Source organism: Canis aureus, chromosome 37 (genome assembly GCF_053574225.1).
Source record: "Canis aureus isolate CA01 chromosome 37, VMU_Caureus_v.1.0, whole genome shotgun sequence".
NCBI lineage: Eukaryota > Metazoa > Chordata > Mammalia > Carnivora > Canidae > Canis > Canis aureus.
In genome coordinates this window covers 21,418,087-21,435,715 of record NC_135647.1, presented here as the reverse complement: position 1 = coordinate 21,435,715, position 17,629 = coordinate 21,418,087, and the positions used below count along the sequence as shown (strand labels likewise).

Here is a 17,629-nt window from a genome sequence, read left to right as displayed (position 1 = left end):
TGGCCAGTGGGGGAAGCCCATCTTTTATTTATTATTTGTTTAGAGATTTCTTTAAAGATTTATTTATTGATTTTAGTGGAGCGGGGGCACAGAGGGAGATGGAGAGGCAGAGAATCCCAAGCAGACACCCCACTGAGTGCAGAGCCTGACACAGGGCTTGATTCCAGGACCCTGAGATTATGACTCGAGCCAAAATCCAGAGTCGGACGCTTATCTGACTGAGCCACCCAGGCGCCCCAACAAGCTCCTCTTTTAGAGTAGCTTGCTCACCCTTCTCCGTTCCTTTCCACTCTTAGTTAGAGTTATGTGTTCCTGTCACTTAGCTTTGGGAATCTACTATTGAAAGCTAGAGTTGACCATAAATTTAATTCTTTTAGATTTGTTTGCTTTATTTTTGGATAGAATATTCCATACTCTTGTAATGCACAATGAATGATCACCCAGGGCTGTGAGAACACAAAGCAGGTTGATGAGAGCTTTTTTTATTTTATTTTATTTTATTTATTTATTCATGAGAGACACAGAGAGAGAGAAGCAGAGACCCAGGCAGAGGGAGAAGCAGGCTCCACGCAGGGAGCCCAATGCGGAACTCGATCCCAGGACCCGGGGTCATGCCCTGGGCCGAAGGCAGACGCTCAGCTGCTGAGCCCCCCCGGCTGTCCCGATAAAAGCTGTTTCCCTCCTTAACCATTTGGCAGTGACCTCGACACAGCCCGGCCACCAGCACTAACTCATCACAGTGTCCAGGTGAATGGAGACAAATCCTCTGAGACCACAAGGAGATCAGTAGTGTTGCTGCTATCAGTGCCCAGTTATTTGAAGAATGTAAACAACAGGCAGATATAGCCAGGGAAAATGCATATAAAATTAAAGCACGGGGCGTCTGAGTGGCTCAGGTGGTTAAGCATCTGCCTTCGGCTCAGGTCATGAGTCCCGAGGTCCTGGGATCGAGCCCTGCATTGGGGCTCGCTGCTCAGTGGGAGTGGGGAGCCTGCTTCTCCCTCTCCTTCTGCCTGCCGCTCTGCCTACTTGTGCTCTCTCTCTCTCTAAAAAATAAATAAGATCTTTAAAAATGATGTTAAAAGATGTTGAAAAAGACATTAAAGATTTTGTGTTTATAGCCTCAATACTGCGCTGTCCTATTAGCCACATGGCTATTTAGCATCTGAAATACGGCTCTTCCAAATTGAGATGTTCTGGACGTATAAAATACACACTGGGTTTCAAAGACTTAGAAGGAAAAAGGAACATAAAACATCTTATTAACATTTTTTGGTACTGCATGTTGAAATGACAATATTCTAGACACACCAAGTTAAAGAAAATACATTATTAAGTTAATTTTGCCATGTTCTTTTCAATCTTGTGAATGTGGCCACTAAAAAATCTAAAATTACACATTTAGCTTGCATTTATAGGTTGTATTATACTTCTGCAGTATAGTGCTGGTCTGTATCATTCTTTAAAAATTTTTATTTATTTATTTATTTAATTTATTTTTAGTGGGCTCAAGAATTGTGGTAAAATATATTTTACATATCAGTAACATATTAAAATAAATTGTATCAAAAAGTATCACTTTAACCCTTTTTATTTTGAAATAAATATACAGTCCCAAGAAGCTGCGAAAAGCAGTACAGGGAGGTCCTGTGTACTCTTCACCCTATTTCTCTGAGAAGGGAGCTTTTGCTTAACTACAGCACAATACTAAAACCCAGGAAACTGACATTTATTTGTTTTTTTATTTTTTAAAGATTTTATTTATTTATTCATGATAGACACAAAGAGAGAGAGAGAGAGACAGAGACACAGGCAGAGGGAGAAGCAGGCTACATGCAGGGAGCCCGATGTGGGACTGGATCCCAGGTCCCCAGGATCACACCCTGGGCCGAAGGTGGCGCTAAATCGCTGAGCCACCCGGGCTGCCCAGAAACTGACATTTACACCTTTCATTTAAGTTTTTTTGGTGTAAGACTGATCAACCCTTGATGAGGAGAAATCTGGGTGTGCAACAAGAAATGGGGACACCATTAGGGACACCTGGGTGGCTTAGTCAGCTAAGTGTGTGCCTTTAGCTCAGGTCATGGTCTCCAGGTCGCGGATGGAGCCTGGCATCAGGCCCCCTGCTCAGCAGGGAATCTGCTTCTCCCTCTCCCTCTGCCCCTCTCCTTACTCGTGCTTATGCTCATCTCAATCTCTCTCTTGCATGAATAAAAAAAAAATCTTAAAAAAAAAAAGAAATGATATCTTAAGGTTGTTGATTCTCTACAAAATAAACACTACTCCTGCTGGAATAAAAAAATTAAGTGGAAATTTAAATTTAGATTTCCTGCCATCTGCACAGAAATACTTTACAGAACTTGTCAACGTGAAGAGAACCAGTGGTTACAGAGATATTTTGGGCGAGGGTGCCTACTGCAAACTCCCGGCTCCTAGCCAGAGGGTGGGGGCGGCCCAGCGCACAATCACTGGCAAAATCCAGTGCACCTGTGGCTGCCTTGTAAGTGCGAGTCCTTCCTCAGCTCCCCAATCACAGGGGGCTGAGTGATGCTGTCAGGCTTGGTGGTAGCTGAGCCCTTCCTCGGGGAAAGTCAAAGTTACAGGCTGTCTGGCTGACTGACAGCAGATAAAAAGGAGCCACCTTTATCTTTCCCTTTTCAGGGAGAGAATCATACCTGAAGATTTCAGAGGCCACCTTTCACAAACTGTCACAAAGAAGTGTGTATGGAGATCATGCTCCCCTTTCCCTCCCCACAACTGTTTTGTGACTTGGTCTTATGGGCCCTCTGACTATTTTCTGTTTTCCTCTCTGTCCACACTTGATGTTCTTACACAGCTTTGGATGTGAACGACTAGGTCGGGTTTGACCGAGTTCACTCATCTTGCTTTTTTACTCACATGTCTGAGGGAGGCCCCATCTCTCCTGTGTGACAAGGGTTAGATGTTCCCCCACAGATGGCACCTGAGATTCTCAGTCTGTGCTGCACCGAAACCTGCACTCCTTGGAAAGCTTGGCTTTGCCTCCCCAGAGCCTCTGACGTCACATATGCACTCGCTCAAAGAAGACTCATTCTCTCCAGAGGACTTCTCTCGGGCACTGGTGGAGAATATGCCCACAGGGGCACCGTCTCTAAGGGCTTAGAGGCAGCAAGCAGCATCAACTGTCTCCACCCCAGCAACGCTCCCAGAACCTCGAGGGTCATGGTGTATGTATGGCGTGTGTCTCAAGACTGTGTCTCTTCCATTCCTTCCTGGGGACTGGGGACACAGGAGATAGTGGCATTGGTCTTATGGGCTCTCCGAAGGATTGATTACCTTATGTATTAATTGCTGCTGTAACTAATTACTGCAAACTAGGTGGCTTAAAACAACGCACATTCTGGAGGCCAGAGGTCAGTTAGTTTCATGGGGCTAAAGTCAAGGTGTCAGTAGGACTGGGCCCTTCTGGAGGGTCTAAGGGAGAATCTGTCTTCTTGTCCTTTCCAGCTTCTGGCGGCCTCTTCCTCTGTCTTCAAACCACATCACTCCAATCTCTGCTCTGTTGTTACATCTCCCTCTCTTCTGTAGTCAAGTCTCCCTCTGCCTTCCTCTTATGAGAGACATTAGTGATTATAATTAGGGCCCATATGATAAATCCAGGATGGTCTCCTCATTTTAAATCCCCTCATCTTAAATTGAGAAGGCTATCCTGGATTTTTCATATGGGCCCTAATTGTAATCCTTGTCACACTAACTTGATTACATCTGCAAAGTCCCTTTTGCCATAAAAGGAAATATCGACAGGTTCCAAGGATTAGGATGTGGACATCTTTTGGGGGCCATTATTAAGCCTCCCACTCTTTACCTTCATGGCTTTGTTGAAGACACAATTTTTAAACTTCAATGTATCTTAACATAGAAAACATGAAATATAGCTCTACGCCCATCTTTACATTACCAGCCTCACTGAAGGAAGGGGAGGGAGAAGTGAGAACACAAGGCAACCCCCAAAAGGCCAAGTCAAAGAGACGGAGACAGCAAGGTGGAGGTGTGGGGTGGGGCATGGAGGGGGCAGGAGGTTGTGTTCTAAAAGGTCTTTATTTCTAGGTCAACTAAGTTCTTGAAATAGGCTTTTCTTATAGATTATGTTTTACATATTGATTAGGTCCCCTGTTCTCACTACACAACTAACTGAATCTGAAATCTCTCTAGTAAGATAGCAAGTGGTAGCAGAGAGTGGGGTTCTGGGAACTTGGGGAGCTGAATATACTAGCTTCCCCCCAAGTCTCCAACTCAGTCTGACTCTGAGACAGGCATACAGCCGCTGAGGCAGGTGGGGCAGCTGCTGTGAGGTCTCGGGCACAGGCCTGGGGTGCTGCAGGAGTTCATGGGAGCATTCTTCCTAAAACCATACATGATCTGGAGACCAGTGCTGGGGATTTGGGGATGAGGTCTGTGGGCCTGGGGTTCTGGCCAACATCTGCCTCTTGTAAGAAAGCTTTCCAGTCAAGGAGGAACTGGAGGCCAAGACTGGTGCTCCCTGTTCCTGAGGCTGGGATTGTCCAAGGGGACCTGGGAACAGGAAGCAGGTGGCTGCCATCGTTGCTATGCCACCAGGCTCCGAGGGAGTAGAGAACCCTTCCCTTCAATCCTTGTGGAGCTGCAGCCATCGAGGGCAATCCAACAGCCAGACCTGAACCTCAGGGAGACGATTAAAAAAAACAAAAAAAAAAGTAAAAAAAAAAAAAAAAAGTACAGGAAGAGCACTTAGATTCAGGAAGAAACAACTATTAGGGAAGGTACAGATTTATGAAACTTATATATGTAGGGAAATGGATGTCTTGATGGGAAAGACAGGTATTCTTTTTCAAATAATAGTAACAAATGTATGCTTCCAATTACAGGGATCAGGCTACAGAAGGCAGGGACAAGTAGAATTCCCCCCAAAAAAAAGTGGGGGAAAAAGGAACACAGAGCTACTTCACAGACAACAGAAACGAAGATGGGAGGAAGAGAAAACAAACCACAATAAACGGAATGAGGTGTTAGAACATCAACCCTTGCAGCCATGATACCGATGTGAACGACCTAACGGGTAGATAACAAAATACCTACAAGAGTGATAAAGACTGAAAACCCAGGAGTGAATTAGGATACACTAGGCATATTTTGGGGAAAAATACTAGTTTATATTAACAGTACACAAGGCAGACTTGAATCTGAAATTGCTAAATGAATAACGAGCAACATTTATTAACAAGATGTAGTCTTGAACTCCGCACAGCATGTCAGATGGTCGCTAAGTATACAAACCCTGAACTATCAGAAATGAAAGGAGAAACTGGTAAAATAATGATCAAAATCGAATACAATTATAGTGGAGGACTTGGATATTCTTCTTTCAAAATCAGAGAAAGCCAGTATATTGAAAGAAGTACTGACATACAGGATTTGAATCATACAGTGAGCAAACTAAATACACATACTTGCGCCTCAAAGAATATATATATATTTTAAATGTCCATAAAATATTTATAAACAATAGCATTTAGAAACATTGATCAAGGACTTGGCCAAAGAAAAATCTTAAAAAAGTTTTATTTCTCAGCTTAAATTACTTTTCATTAGATTTTCAAATTAGCTGCCACAGAGTCACCCATAGCTTTCTCTTATAGCATATCCTTAATATGTCATTATTAAAAATGAGATTATAAAAGAATATCAAGTGACCTGGAAATTATATTTGAAAGGGAAAAAAGAAGCAGGTATGAATCATAATTGAAAGGCAATCATTATATGCCTTGGCCTCATAACTTTATCCCTAACTTATATCTTTATTTTCAAGTAGTCATGGATCCTCGATGGATACATTAGGATTTACCAGCACATCCTAAATTGTATGTAACCTGGTTTAATCCCAAGCAAGCTTCCGGAGATTGTACCCAACTCTGGCGGCTTTCAGGCCACTCCCACAGGAGAGAGAGAAGGCTTTTCTGCATCTTGTCCCTTAACCTCTCTGGCCTCAGGGATTAAGTCGGAGGATCACTTGCTTTACCTATTTAGCAACACATATTTAGGGAAGTTACTGGGCATGTGCCAGGCTTAGATGGATTATTTTCTTCATTTTTTTTCTTTTTCTTTTTTCTTTTCTTTTCTTTTCTTTCTTTTCTTTTCCTCTTCTCTTTCTTTCTTTCTTCTTTCTTTCTTTCTTTCTTTCTTTCTTTCTTTCTTTCTTTTTCTTTTCTTTCTTTCTTCTTTTTCTTTTTCCTTTCCTTTTCCTTTTCTCCTTCCTTCCTTCCTTCCTTCCTTCCTTCCTTCCTTCCTCCCTTCCTCCCTTCCTCCCTTCCTTCCTTTTCTTTTTTAACAAATACCCTATACAATACTTATACCCACATGCATCTTATGGACGAGTTCGCAGTTCTTATTAGCCACTCCACATTTTCACAACTGGTAAATGAATTTTATAGAGCTGCCATATTCCATTCCAGGTCCTCTGACTTCAAAATTTATGGTTTTTTTTTTTTTTTTTTTTTTTAATATTCACAACCAAGCTTTATACTTTATTAGAGCTGAACAAGCATATCAAGGGTCAGGGCATGGAAAGGAAGAAGCAGGGTCTGCTTCTGGGTTGGAGATGAATCTAGAAATGTTGCTGGTGAGGGGAATTGGGTTCAGAACCAAATCTAAATGACCTTGGACAGCACACGTCCTTGGAATAAGTGTCTTCTATTCTTTCTAATTAATATTTTAAATGGAAACCCCATGTTATTCAAAGAGAAGAGTCCTTCTGACCAGAGGACATTTTAATGTCTCGTTCTCCTCCAGGGATGCCTCTCAGCCTCACTTTCAGGAATGGGAGTTTAGGATGTTCATGGAGTGATGCAGAGCAAAGGATGTTACAAGCCATCCATCTCTTGGATCTCTTAAAGGATTTAACTTTGTGAAGCTGCATGGGGAGCAACAAGCTGCTTGCCCAGTGTTTTGGGTTTATTCAGATTTTGCCAGAAAAGGAAGCTGGCTGAAGCAGAGGAGAACTAGGACTCCCGGTCTACATTTAGCCTATTTGTAACTCTGCCAAAGCCACAGAGCTGGCAACAGCCGTGGCCTGATACGGGCTCATGGGAGGCTAAGGAAATGGCAGTTTCCTTCCTGAGGTCGGGAAGCAAGCTCTGCTGAGATTCGACAGGGCCGATGACCTCCTGAGCCGTCCCTGGTTGAGAAAGATGACAAGAGAAAGTTCACTGCCCTCCCCGAGCACCAGTGGGGGTTATTTGGCCTCTTGCCCGTAGGTCTTCTCAAGGAGTAGCCAGGAGATCACCCGCTTTGGCAGGGTGTGTGCTGGGAGGCTGTGGGGCCCCTTGCACGGTGCCCCCACCCCATGGGCCACACTGGCTGCCTTCCAAAGCTCAGGGGTAGTTAGAAAAGAATGGAGGGCCTTTTTCTCTCCTATTAAAAAAACAAGGTTGAGTCACTATTTTGTACACCCGAAACTAATGGAACACTGTATGCCAACTAACACAAGTTTTAAAAAACCCCACTCAGGTCAATGCAAGATGATCTTTTCTTTCTCCAGTTTTCCAAAATTTATTTTCTAAAAAAAGAGACAACATTTTGCGTGACTTGAAGCAGCGATTTCTGACAGCATCTGCTGACTCTAAGCAGAAAAGACATAGCTATTCCCAAGAACAAGTGAACAGACTGGCACAAACTTAAATATATCACACCTCCACTACCACCTACGAAGAAGGCTTGAAATCCAGCCTCCACCAAGAATTCCAAGTCTTGGCAGTACACTGGCATCCCTTGGAGAGCATTAGAATATTCTGATGTTTGGGTCACACTTAAGAGATTATGGTTTACTTAGCCTCGGTGTGGCTTTCACATCAGGAGTTTTAAAACTTGTGGTCAAATACATAACATAAAACTTACTATTTAAGCCACTTTAAAGTGTATGTTAACGACATTGACACTGTGGTATACCCATGACTGCTATCGAGCCCCATACGCGTTAAGTAGTCACTCACCTTTCCCCTCCCCTCAGCCCCTGGCCACCACTAACCTACTTGATGTCTCTGGATTTCCCCAGTCTGGACAGTTCATATACCTGGAACCATAAGATATATGGCCTCTGTGTCAGACTTCTTCCACTTAACATGTTTTCAAGGCTTATCTGGATTGAAGCATGTAACAGTATTTTATTAATTTTCCATTAATGGAATGGGCTCTATTGTATGGGTATACCATATTTTGTTTATCCATGCCTCAGCTGAAGGACAGTTGGGTTGTTTCCACCTTCTGGCTATTGTGAAGAATACTGCTACATTTGCGTAAAAGTTTTTCTTTGAACACCTGTTTCAATAATTTTGCTGGGTCACATGATAGCTTTATGCTTTTATTTAGGAACTGCCAAACTATTTCCACACATGTCAGGGTTTTTTTTTTTTTTAAAAGCTCTCTAGGTGAGTCTAACGTCTAGCCAAAGTTAAGAACCTAACGGTTAAGATTCAACTACCATTTTTTATACAAGTAAGTGACAAAACAGATGAAATCAGCAAAATCCAGACATAAGAACTTAACTTTGTCAGCAAATGAATTATAAGGAAAAACAAGAGTGAGGAAAAAAAAAAAAAAGGATTCAGGCAAGACTTCTACCTTTAAGGAAATCCAGAAGCTGATTTGGATCTTAATTGAAACACACAAAGTTTAAAAGATTATGAGACAGTTCAAAATTTAGATGCTGTATATTTTTTGATACTTAGGAATTATTATTAATTTGTTAGGAATGATAATGGCATTATAGTTTATGTTAAAAAAAACTTCTCAGATTTGTACCAAAATAGTTTTGTATGAAATACAAATTTTTCTCTAGATAATATGGGAGGGCATGGGTTCACATACAGATAAAATACCATTGGCCATGAGTATAAAATCATTAAAGGTGATCAGTACATGGAGATCATTATGCTATTCTATATACTTTTGTATTTATCCATATTTTTCCATAGTAAAATTTAAAAAACAAGTTCATATAGCCATTATGGAATAACAGTGTGCAGCTTCCTCAAAATACTAAAAATAGAACTACCACATGATCCAGCAATCCTGCTTTTGGGTCAATAGCCAAGGAAATAATATCAGTGTCCCAAAGAGGTATCTGTCCTCCTAGGTTCATTGACGTATTGTTCTAACAGCCACGAAATGGAAACAACCCACGTGTCCCAAACAGGTGAAGGGATAAAGAAAATGTCTATATAAATGAATACACACACACACACACACACACACACACACACACAGTGGAGTATTATTCAGCCATAAAAAGAAGGAAATCCTACCATTTGCAAAAATATAGATGAACTTGGAAGACCTAATATTAAATGAAACAAGCTGGACAAAGACAAATACTGGCAATGATCCTACTAATAAAAGTCACATTCATAGTAACAGAGAGAATGGTAGTTACCAAAGGCTGGGGGGGGAGGGTGGAGGAAATGGGGGAGGGAGGTTTGATCAAAGGGTACAAACTTTGAGTTCTAAGTAAGTTTACATCCTGGATACCTAATGTACAGTATGGTGACCACGGTTATTAATAATAAAACTCGCTAAAGAGAGTAGATCCCAAGTGTTCTCACCACATGCACATGGAAGGGTAGCTATGTACAATGCTGGACATTTTAATGAGTTTGGGGTAATCATGTCCCAATTTATATGTCTATCAAAATATCATGTTATACACTTTTATACACACATTTTTTATTTGTCCAGCAAACCTTATTAAAGCTGGGGGAGAGTAGAGTGGTTAAGAAACAAAATCCCAGCCATTGCAAACTAATATACAGGAAAGAACGTAATCAAGCGTACCTCATCCCTACTTATTCTTCTTTCCAGCTAACTACATGGCTTGGGACTGTGACTGGAGTGTGGATTCCCTCCAGGTGTGCCTTTTTTTTTTTTTAAGATTTTTTTTTTAATCCATTCATGAGAGACACAGAGAGAGAGGAGGGGGGCGGGGAGAGACACAGGCAGAGGGAGAAGCAGGCTCCCTGCAGGGAGCCTGACATGGGACTCGATCCCAGGGCTCCAGGATCACACCCTGGGCCGAAGGCGTTGCTAAACCGCTGAGCCTCTGGGCTGCCCAAGTGTGCCTTTTATTAGCTCCTTTGGTGGGGTTCACTCTGGATGTCTCAGGCCTTGTCTCCTTCACAAATAAGGACTTTTAAATATTCCAGTTGAACCCACTCAAAAAAAGCTTTCCTGCTCTAAAATTTGAAATACACCCAATACTGTTTTTTATTGTGGTAAAATACATATAACATAAATTTGCTGCTCTATTTTGAAGTGTATGCTTTAGTGGCATTAAGCACATTCACAATGCTGTAAAAACATGGCCATCATTCATCTTAACTTTTTCACCTTCCCAAACTGAAACTCTGTACCCATTAAACTGTAACTTTTCATTCCTCCCTTACCCTGGCAACCATGCTACTTTCCGTAAGGACCTCCCTCCTGTAAGTGGAATCACACAATGTTTGTCCTTTTTGGCCTGGGTTACATCACTGGGCATACTGTCTTCAAAGTTCATCCCTTTGTAGCACGTGTCAGAAGCTCCTTCCTTCTTAAGGTTGAAAATACTCCACTGTATGCACAGACCATTTTGTTTATCCATGTATCTGCTGACGGATACTTGGGTTGCTTCCACTTCTTGATGATTACAAATAATGCTGAGAATACTGGTATACAAACATCTGTCTGAGTCCCTGGTTTCAATTCTTTTGGGCATATACTCAGAAGTAGAATTGCTAGGTCATTTGGTAATTCTTTTTCTTTTTTAAACAATTTTATTTATTTATTCATGAGAGACACAGAAAGAGAGGCAGAGACACAGGCAGAGGGAGATGCAGAACTCGATCCCAGGACCCCTGGGATCACGACCGGAGTCAGAGGCAGACAGATGCTCAACCACTGAGCCACCCAGGTACCCCTCATTTGGTAATTCTATTTAATATTTTTAAAACTAAGTCAATATTTGGGGCACCTGAGTGGCAGTTGTACACTCATCATTATAATCAATTTTCATGATCCACAAAAGAAGCTGTACCTATGAGTTGTCATCTCCCCAACCTCCCAAACCTTCCCAGCTCCTGGCAACTACTTCTCTATTTTCTGTCTCTATGGATTTGCCTATTCCAGCTATTTCATAAAAATGAAATCACACAATATATATCCTTTTGTGCCTGGCATGCATCAGTACGTCATTACTTTTTATGGCTGCATATAGTCCATTGTATGGATATATTATATTCTATTTATCCATTCATCAGCTGATGAGCACGGGGTTGTTTCCATTTTTATGGCTGTTGTGAATAGTGAGAATACATTCTTGGGATTGCTGGATCGCAGTCCTTCTTCTTTATAAGGCCAATGTGGAACTGTTGCTTCCAGGATCTGTCAGGACAGCACGAGACCAGCAGAAACCAAACTCCTGGGGTTGGCTCCACTCAGTGGCTGACTTGAAAAGCTGTTCAAGTTTGTAGTTTGTAATATTGCTTGTTGGGTCTTTCTTCTTTGAATTCCTTCTTACATGAACTCTAGTGCACTTTACTGTTGGCTGGTGATAGTCCTCTATATGTCTACCTATGTTTAAAATCATCTTCCTTAGGGGCACCTGGGTGGCTCAGTCAGTTAAGTGTCTGACTTCAGCTCAGTTATGATCTTGGGGTCCTGGGCTCCAAGTCGGGCTCCCTGATCATGGGGAGCCTGCTTCTCCCTTTTCTTCTGCCCTTCCCACTGCTCTTTCTCTCTTTCTCAAATAGACCAAAAAAAAAAAAAAATCAACTTCCTTGGATGATGCAGATTTTAATATTCTGCATCTAATGTCCTGTTATTCTATCTGTATAATTAAAACTACTCAATTGTTTGTTGACCTACTCTCAGAAAAGACAGAATTTCTGCTCTCTTCTGGGGGATCTCCCTCCAGACTAGTCACAAACTGGTGTAAGAGTTGATGGGCTTTGCTTGCAAGTTGCCCATACATATATTTTTTAATGCAATTTTTAAAAAAATTGAAGTATAGCTGACACACAATGTTACATTAGTTTCAGGTATACAGTATGAAGATTTGACAGCTTCATACATTATGCCATGCTCAGCACAAGCGTAGCTACTAACTGTCCTCATACAATGCTTTTGCAATACCATTGACTACATTCCCTATGTGGTATCTTTCATCCCCGTGACTTACTCACTCCATAACTAGAAGCCTATACCTCCTACTCCCCGTCACCCATTTTCCAGAGGAGGTGGCTCTCCTCTGGTAATCACCAGGTTGTTCTCTGTATTTATGGTTCTATTTCTGTTCTTTTGTCTATTTGTTTTTTTAAAATTCCATTTAAATTTTTAAATGATAAGTGTAATCATATGATTTTTCTTTCTCTATCTTATTCCACTTAAGCATGGTACCTTCTGGGTCCAACCATCTTGTCACAGATGGCAAGACCTCATTTTTTTAACAGATGAGTAATATTCCATTGTATATATAAAAATCTTTATCTATCATCGAATACTTAGATTGCTTCCAAATGTTGGCCATTGTAAATAATGCTGCAATAAATATATGGGTGCATACATCTTTTTGAATTAGCGTTTTCGTTTTATTTGGGTAAATACTCGGTGGAATTCCTCAATCATATGGTAGTTCTATTTTTAATATATTTGTGGAATCTCTATACTGTTTTCTACAGAGGCTATAATGATTTGCATTCCCACCAACACTGTATGAGGGGCCTTTTTCTCTGCATCCTCATTAATACCTGTTATTTCTTGGCTCTTTGATACTAGCCATTGCATCAGAATATATTTTTGAAGGAGGATACGGAACATTCCTCCCACAGTTTTGCAAATTCCAACTTCTATTCTGCTTCTCTTTCTACACCAACTTATATGAGAGGCTCTGAATTCACATTAGCTGCAGAAAAACAGTCACGTCTTCTGCATAAAATCTGACCTCTCTCAACTGTGTTACTTATACATCTGATGTGGTGCGGACTTAATTTTGCCTTTGGTCAAAATCTACTGGGTATGGTCGCGGTTGCACAAGTTACAAAGAGGAAAAGTGTTTGCTGTCTTCCAGGAGATGGACAAGGATTGTAAAAAAGATTAATAGAAGATAAGGGCTCTGAGAGGGTATCATGAAAGTAAATTCCATGAAGACAAAAGAAAAATGCCTGCTAAAATTTTTATATATAGAACAAATGATGTTCAATACTTTTCCTCAGTTAAAGAATTTTGAGTCAGTAGCCAGTGAGAATGAGTGTTCTTATGAGTGGTTTCCAGACTATGTCACAAAAAGGCTTACATATTTTGACATTTGTATATTACACACATCCCAAACTCAAAACCCAGGAAAACAACCCTAAGATTTAACCGAAAACAAACTCAGTGACAGATGTGAGTTTGGACTCAAGACTGGGGGTAAAAAAAGTGACAGAAAGGTAACAACTAGAGTTATGAGAAAAGAAAAGCTCTCTTGGAATTTTGAATAGAAGCAAGTGCTAGAGATCAGAAGAGCTAAAATGAGATGAATCCTTTAGACGCAGAAATGTTGCTCTCCACAATCATCCTAGTACTCCAATAGTCTCTTGACGATCAAAGGACTTCAAAGTGGTTGCTATGGATAAAGCCTGGGAGAGTTTAATCCCAAAAGAAGAATATGAATATTCTTTGAATACCTACTAAGTTCAGGCACTTAATGGGAACTGAATGTCATTCCCTGTTATTAAATTCTTAGGAAACAGGTATTAATATCCCTGGGGTAGGGAGGAGAAGACAGAGGCCAGGGAAAGGGAAGGAGCCTGTTCTACATGACAAGAGCTGGTGAGCTGCAGAGCGGCTCCTTGGTCAGGCAGCCAGCCCCTAAGCCCATGGAGAAACAGGGTCAAAGTTCAAACCACCTCATCACCATGACTCCATAAACACGGCAAAGGCATCATAACAAGAACCTTGATCGAGGATATACTTTGAAGTTAGGCAACAGAATATCAAGTTCAATTCATGACACAGGTCACACCCTCTATTTACAAAAAATACAAACTGGAGTAGGAGACTGAAGAGTGTTATGTAAAAGTCAATGTTTGGTTTTAAAACAGTAGTGGCTTGCTGGCTCTCGACACTTTTGACGTAACTGTGTTTTAGTATTACACAAGATATTTTTGAAAACATAAAATGTAACTAAAATTCAGGACAAAACTTAAAAAAATGGTGGGAGGAAGTAGAATTTATTAAGTAAATGATGAGCACATCCAAATGACGTAGGGCTTAGCATTCAAAAAGGTCAATATATGGAAAGGTCAATATATGGGTTTAGACAAACCATGATGGGCTGTGACTATTTTACAAAGTAGAAGTTTTTCATACCGTGTTTTAAGGTATCTGCAATTTGTGGCTAGAGCACCTCCCTATGGAGTGTGGAGCTGGGCCTGGGAAAGTTACCTTGTGCTTCAATTTGATTTGATTTGTGAACAGTAAGGCCCAGCATTTCCTTGTATTCTTTAGGTAACACATGTTCTTAAAAATGGTTAGGGTGATAAACTTTATTATGTGTATCTTACTACAATTAAAAAAACACATACAAATTTAACCCCAAATATGGCCCCTTCCTTTTTCCTACACTGTAATGTAGCAGTACGCTTCTCCTCATGCCCCCTACCACCTCCTAAATAATTAACTTAGTAGATTAAAAAGCCTGTATTTAAAATACCTAGTTCTACACGTATTCAAATGTTGTTGGTCCCCACAAACATCATACCCGGAACCTCCATGTGTGATCATGATTATCTCTCGTTAAAATTAGGGTGGATTTCCGGTTTTTTGATGTAGAGTTTTCATGTCTAAAAAATCTGTACTTTTATGAAAACGAATTGAACATTTGTCGTATCTGTGGAATTAAAAAGAAGGTGGCAATGTCACCTAGGGTGCACACATTTACATATTTTTGATTAACAGGATGATGTCACACAGAGTAAAGTATACTGCCTTAGGTGACAAGATTTTAGCCTACACAGCCTCTAACCCTGCCCTTTATGATGGTTAATATTATGTCAGTTGGAATTGAGCCAAGGGATGCCCATGTTCAACACTGTTCCTGGGTGTGTCTGTGACGGTGTTTCCAAATGCGATTAGCATTTGAGTTGGTGGACTCAGTAATTAGAATGCCCTCCCAGTAATTAGGTTTGTGCTCCCCAGAAGAATTCACTGCCTTTCACCATCTCCTGTTCTCAGGCCTTCAGACTTGGACTGAATTACAGTGCCAACTTTCTAGGGTCTCTTGCTTACAGATTGAGGGACTTCTCAGTCCCTCGAATTATTTCAGCCAGTTCCTCACAGTAAATCTTTTAAATCCAGTTGGTTTGTTCCTCTATTGAACCTTGACTAATACACCTGCTGACCTTGGGCACATCACTTGGCCTCTCTGTGCTTAAGTTTTCTCAGTTGTAAAATGGAGAGTTTGATGATTTCCAAGTCCTATCACAAAGCCACTTTGTGATTCTATGGTTCCACACAAAGGAAAACATCTCAAATGGCTTGAATGGGAAACTTACAAACACAGGAATCCTATAGACTCAAGTATTCATGTAGCTAAGCAGAATTAGCGTGGATAAAGGAATCTTGTATCAAAAGAAATACTAAAATCATGTGAATCAGCTGAAAAAGTTTAACTGATAATTTAATAGGCCTTTTGTTTTACAGAGCAGCAAACTTTTTTGTTGTTTTTTTAGTGTGAGCGGGATGGAAGTGAGGGGATGTCAGAGAGACAGGATCTTAAGCAGGCTCCACACCCAGCAGGGAGCCCCACACGGGGCTCTATCAATCCCATAACCCTGAGATCATGACCTGAGCAGAAATCAAGAGTCAGATGCTTAACCCACTGAGCCACCCAGGCACCCCTGGAGCAGGAAACTAAAACCCAAAGAGGCCAAGCAATTTGTTTCAAGGTTTCAAGGCTCATGATCAATCAGAGCCAGCAGAAATTTTAGAGATCATTTACTTTGGGATTCTCAAGGTGGGGAGGGGAATTGGGGTTTTTGGTGCGCAGGGGGGTGGGGGTGGGGTGCTTTCCCAAACTTTTATCATCACCCTCTTATTCAGAATTACTGCTGTAGCAAGCCCACTACCATTGAAGCATGTGTATCTGGCTACTAAGAAAAGGGAATGGTCACTGACTCAGAGCTCGGTGTATTTGTTTTCTGGGAGAGGAAACTGAGATCCAGAGAGACTAAGACCAGGTCAAACTGCATGTTGGAGAGAGAATCAGAACCGGCGCCAACCCACTGACCCACCCATTTGTCCGTGGTATACCTGTCCAATGTTCTCTGGGGGCCCACAACACGTCACACTCTGTTGCTGTGCAATGTAAGGAGGGAATTACAATGAAGGGCACAGGCATGCCTGATGTATTTTCCACATGTGTGACTTCACGCTCCTCTACTGAGAGCAGCTTAATTTCCTCCTGCTTGAATCTGGGCAAGTTCTCTGAGCACCCTGACCAACACACCTGTGATAGTGGCAGTGACACGGCATGGCTTCCGAGGCTAACTCGTAAAGGCAATCTGTTTTCTGCCTGGCTCTCTTCTTTGGGGCTCTTGTCCTTGGAATCCAGCCACCATGTTGTGAGGAAGCCCCGTGTACCCGGTGGGGCCGTGTGTGCATGTTCTGGTGACCGCTTCTACCAGGCCCCCAGTTGACAGCCGGTGCCAACCACCAGACGGGTAAGTGAGTGGGGGTGATTCCGGGCCCCTGCTTGTGAGGCTCCTGCCCGAGGTCTAGTCACTGCAGGACATTCTCCACAGTCTGAATATCTGACTCATGGAAGCTGGGAGTGGTGATAAACATTGTTTTAAGCTACTCAGTTTTGTAATTTATTATGTAGCAATAGATAAGCAATATGTCCAATTCTGGAGTTTACAGCCTTTGTCAGACTTTTCGATGTTCGTCTCTACCATTCTATCTTTCCATATTGCTTTCCATAGCTTATGGTGAAAGTGAAAAGCCATCCGCTTTTTAATTTCTCCCTAAACTTGAAATATGATTCTCTCCCCGTCCCTTTAACTTAGCCTTTGTCTTGGGAGATAATGTGTCCTGACAACATCTTCTTTGGGGGCCATACTCATGCCCAGAACCGAAGGGCCCAGGACGCTTTAGGAACTCTGCCTCTTAGTTTCAGGTTATAGAATGCCTTGGCCTACGAAGACCACGGTCATCTCCAGGTATGGCTCCTCAGCCTACTAGTCTGTCACAGATGTCTCATACAACATCTGCATCATGGATGTGTCACAGTGCCCCGTGGCTCAGAAGGGACTTCTGTGCCCTTGCGCTACCCTGAGTCGCCATGTGGCTACATTCTGGATATTCTCTATCCAGCGTTTCACGAAACTTCCAGGAGCCGAGATGCCAGTGTATTGTTTCTGAGCTGGTAAGACATTAATGATGCCACTTCACGTTCAGAAGGGCTCATGGCTGTAACCCAGCTGTATAATGCTCATACGTCACTTGAAGATGCTCAGGTGACCCCTGTTAGTGCTCCACGACCCATGGCTACGTTGGAGATCTTCAGTTTGGCCTAGAGTCTGATGCCCGGTTGGCTCACCACTGTCAT

The 17,629-nt window shown here is 41.8% G+C and overlaps 1 protein-coding gene across 7 annotated transcripts in view; it reads right to left on the bottom strand.

Moving 5' to 3' along the window:
- LYRM4 (LYR motif containing 4) overlaps positions 1–17,629 on the bottom strand; it is a 159,291-nt gene that overhangs the window by 12,759 nt on the left and 128,903 nt on the right. For 3 of the 7 annotated variants that reach the window (XR_013373836.1, XR_013373839.1, XM_077886340.1), the window contains one exon: positions 14,776–14,911. The exons of the other annotated variants lie outside the window; for them this stretch is intronic. Coding sequence is in view for 1 of the 3 variants with exons in the window: in XM_077886340.1 (XP_077742466.1) it covers positions 14,865–14,911 (47 nt within the window). In the remaining 2 variants the exon portion in view is untranslated. Of the gene's footprint in view, positions 1–14,775; positions 14,912–17,629 lie in introns of those variants that run through there. 7 annotated transcript variants of the gene reach the window in all.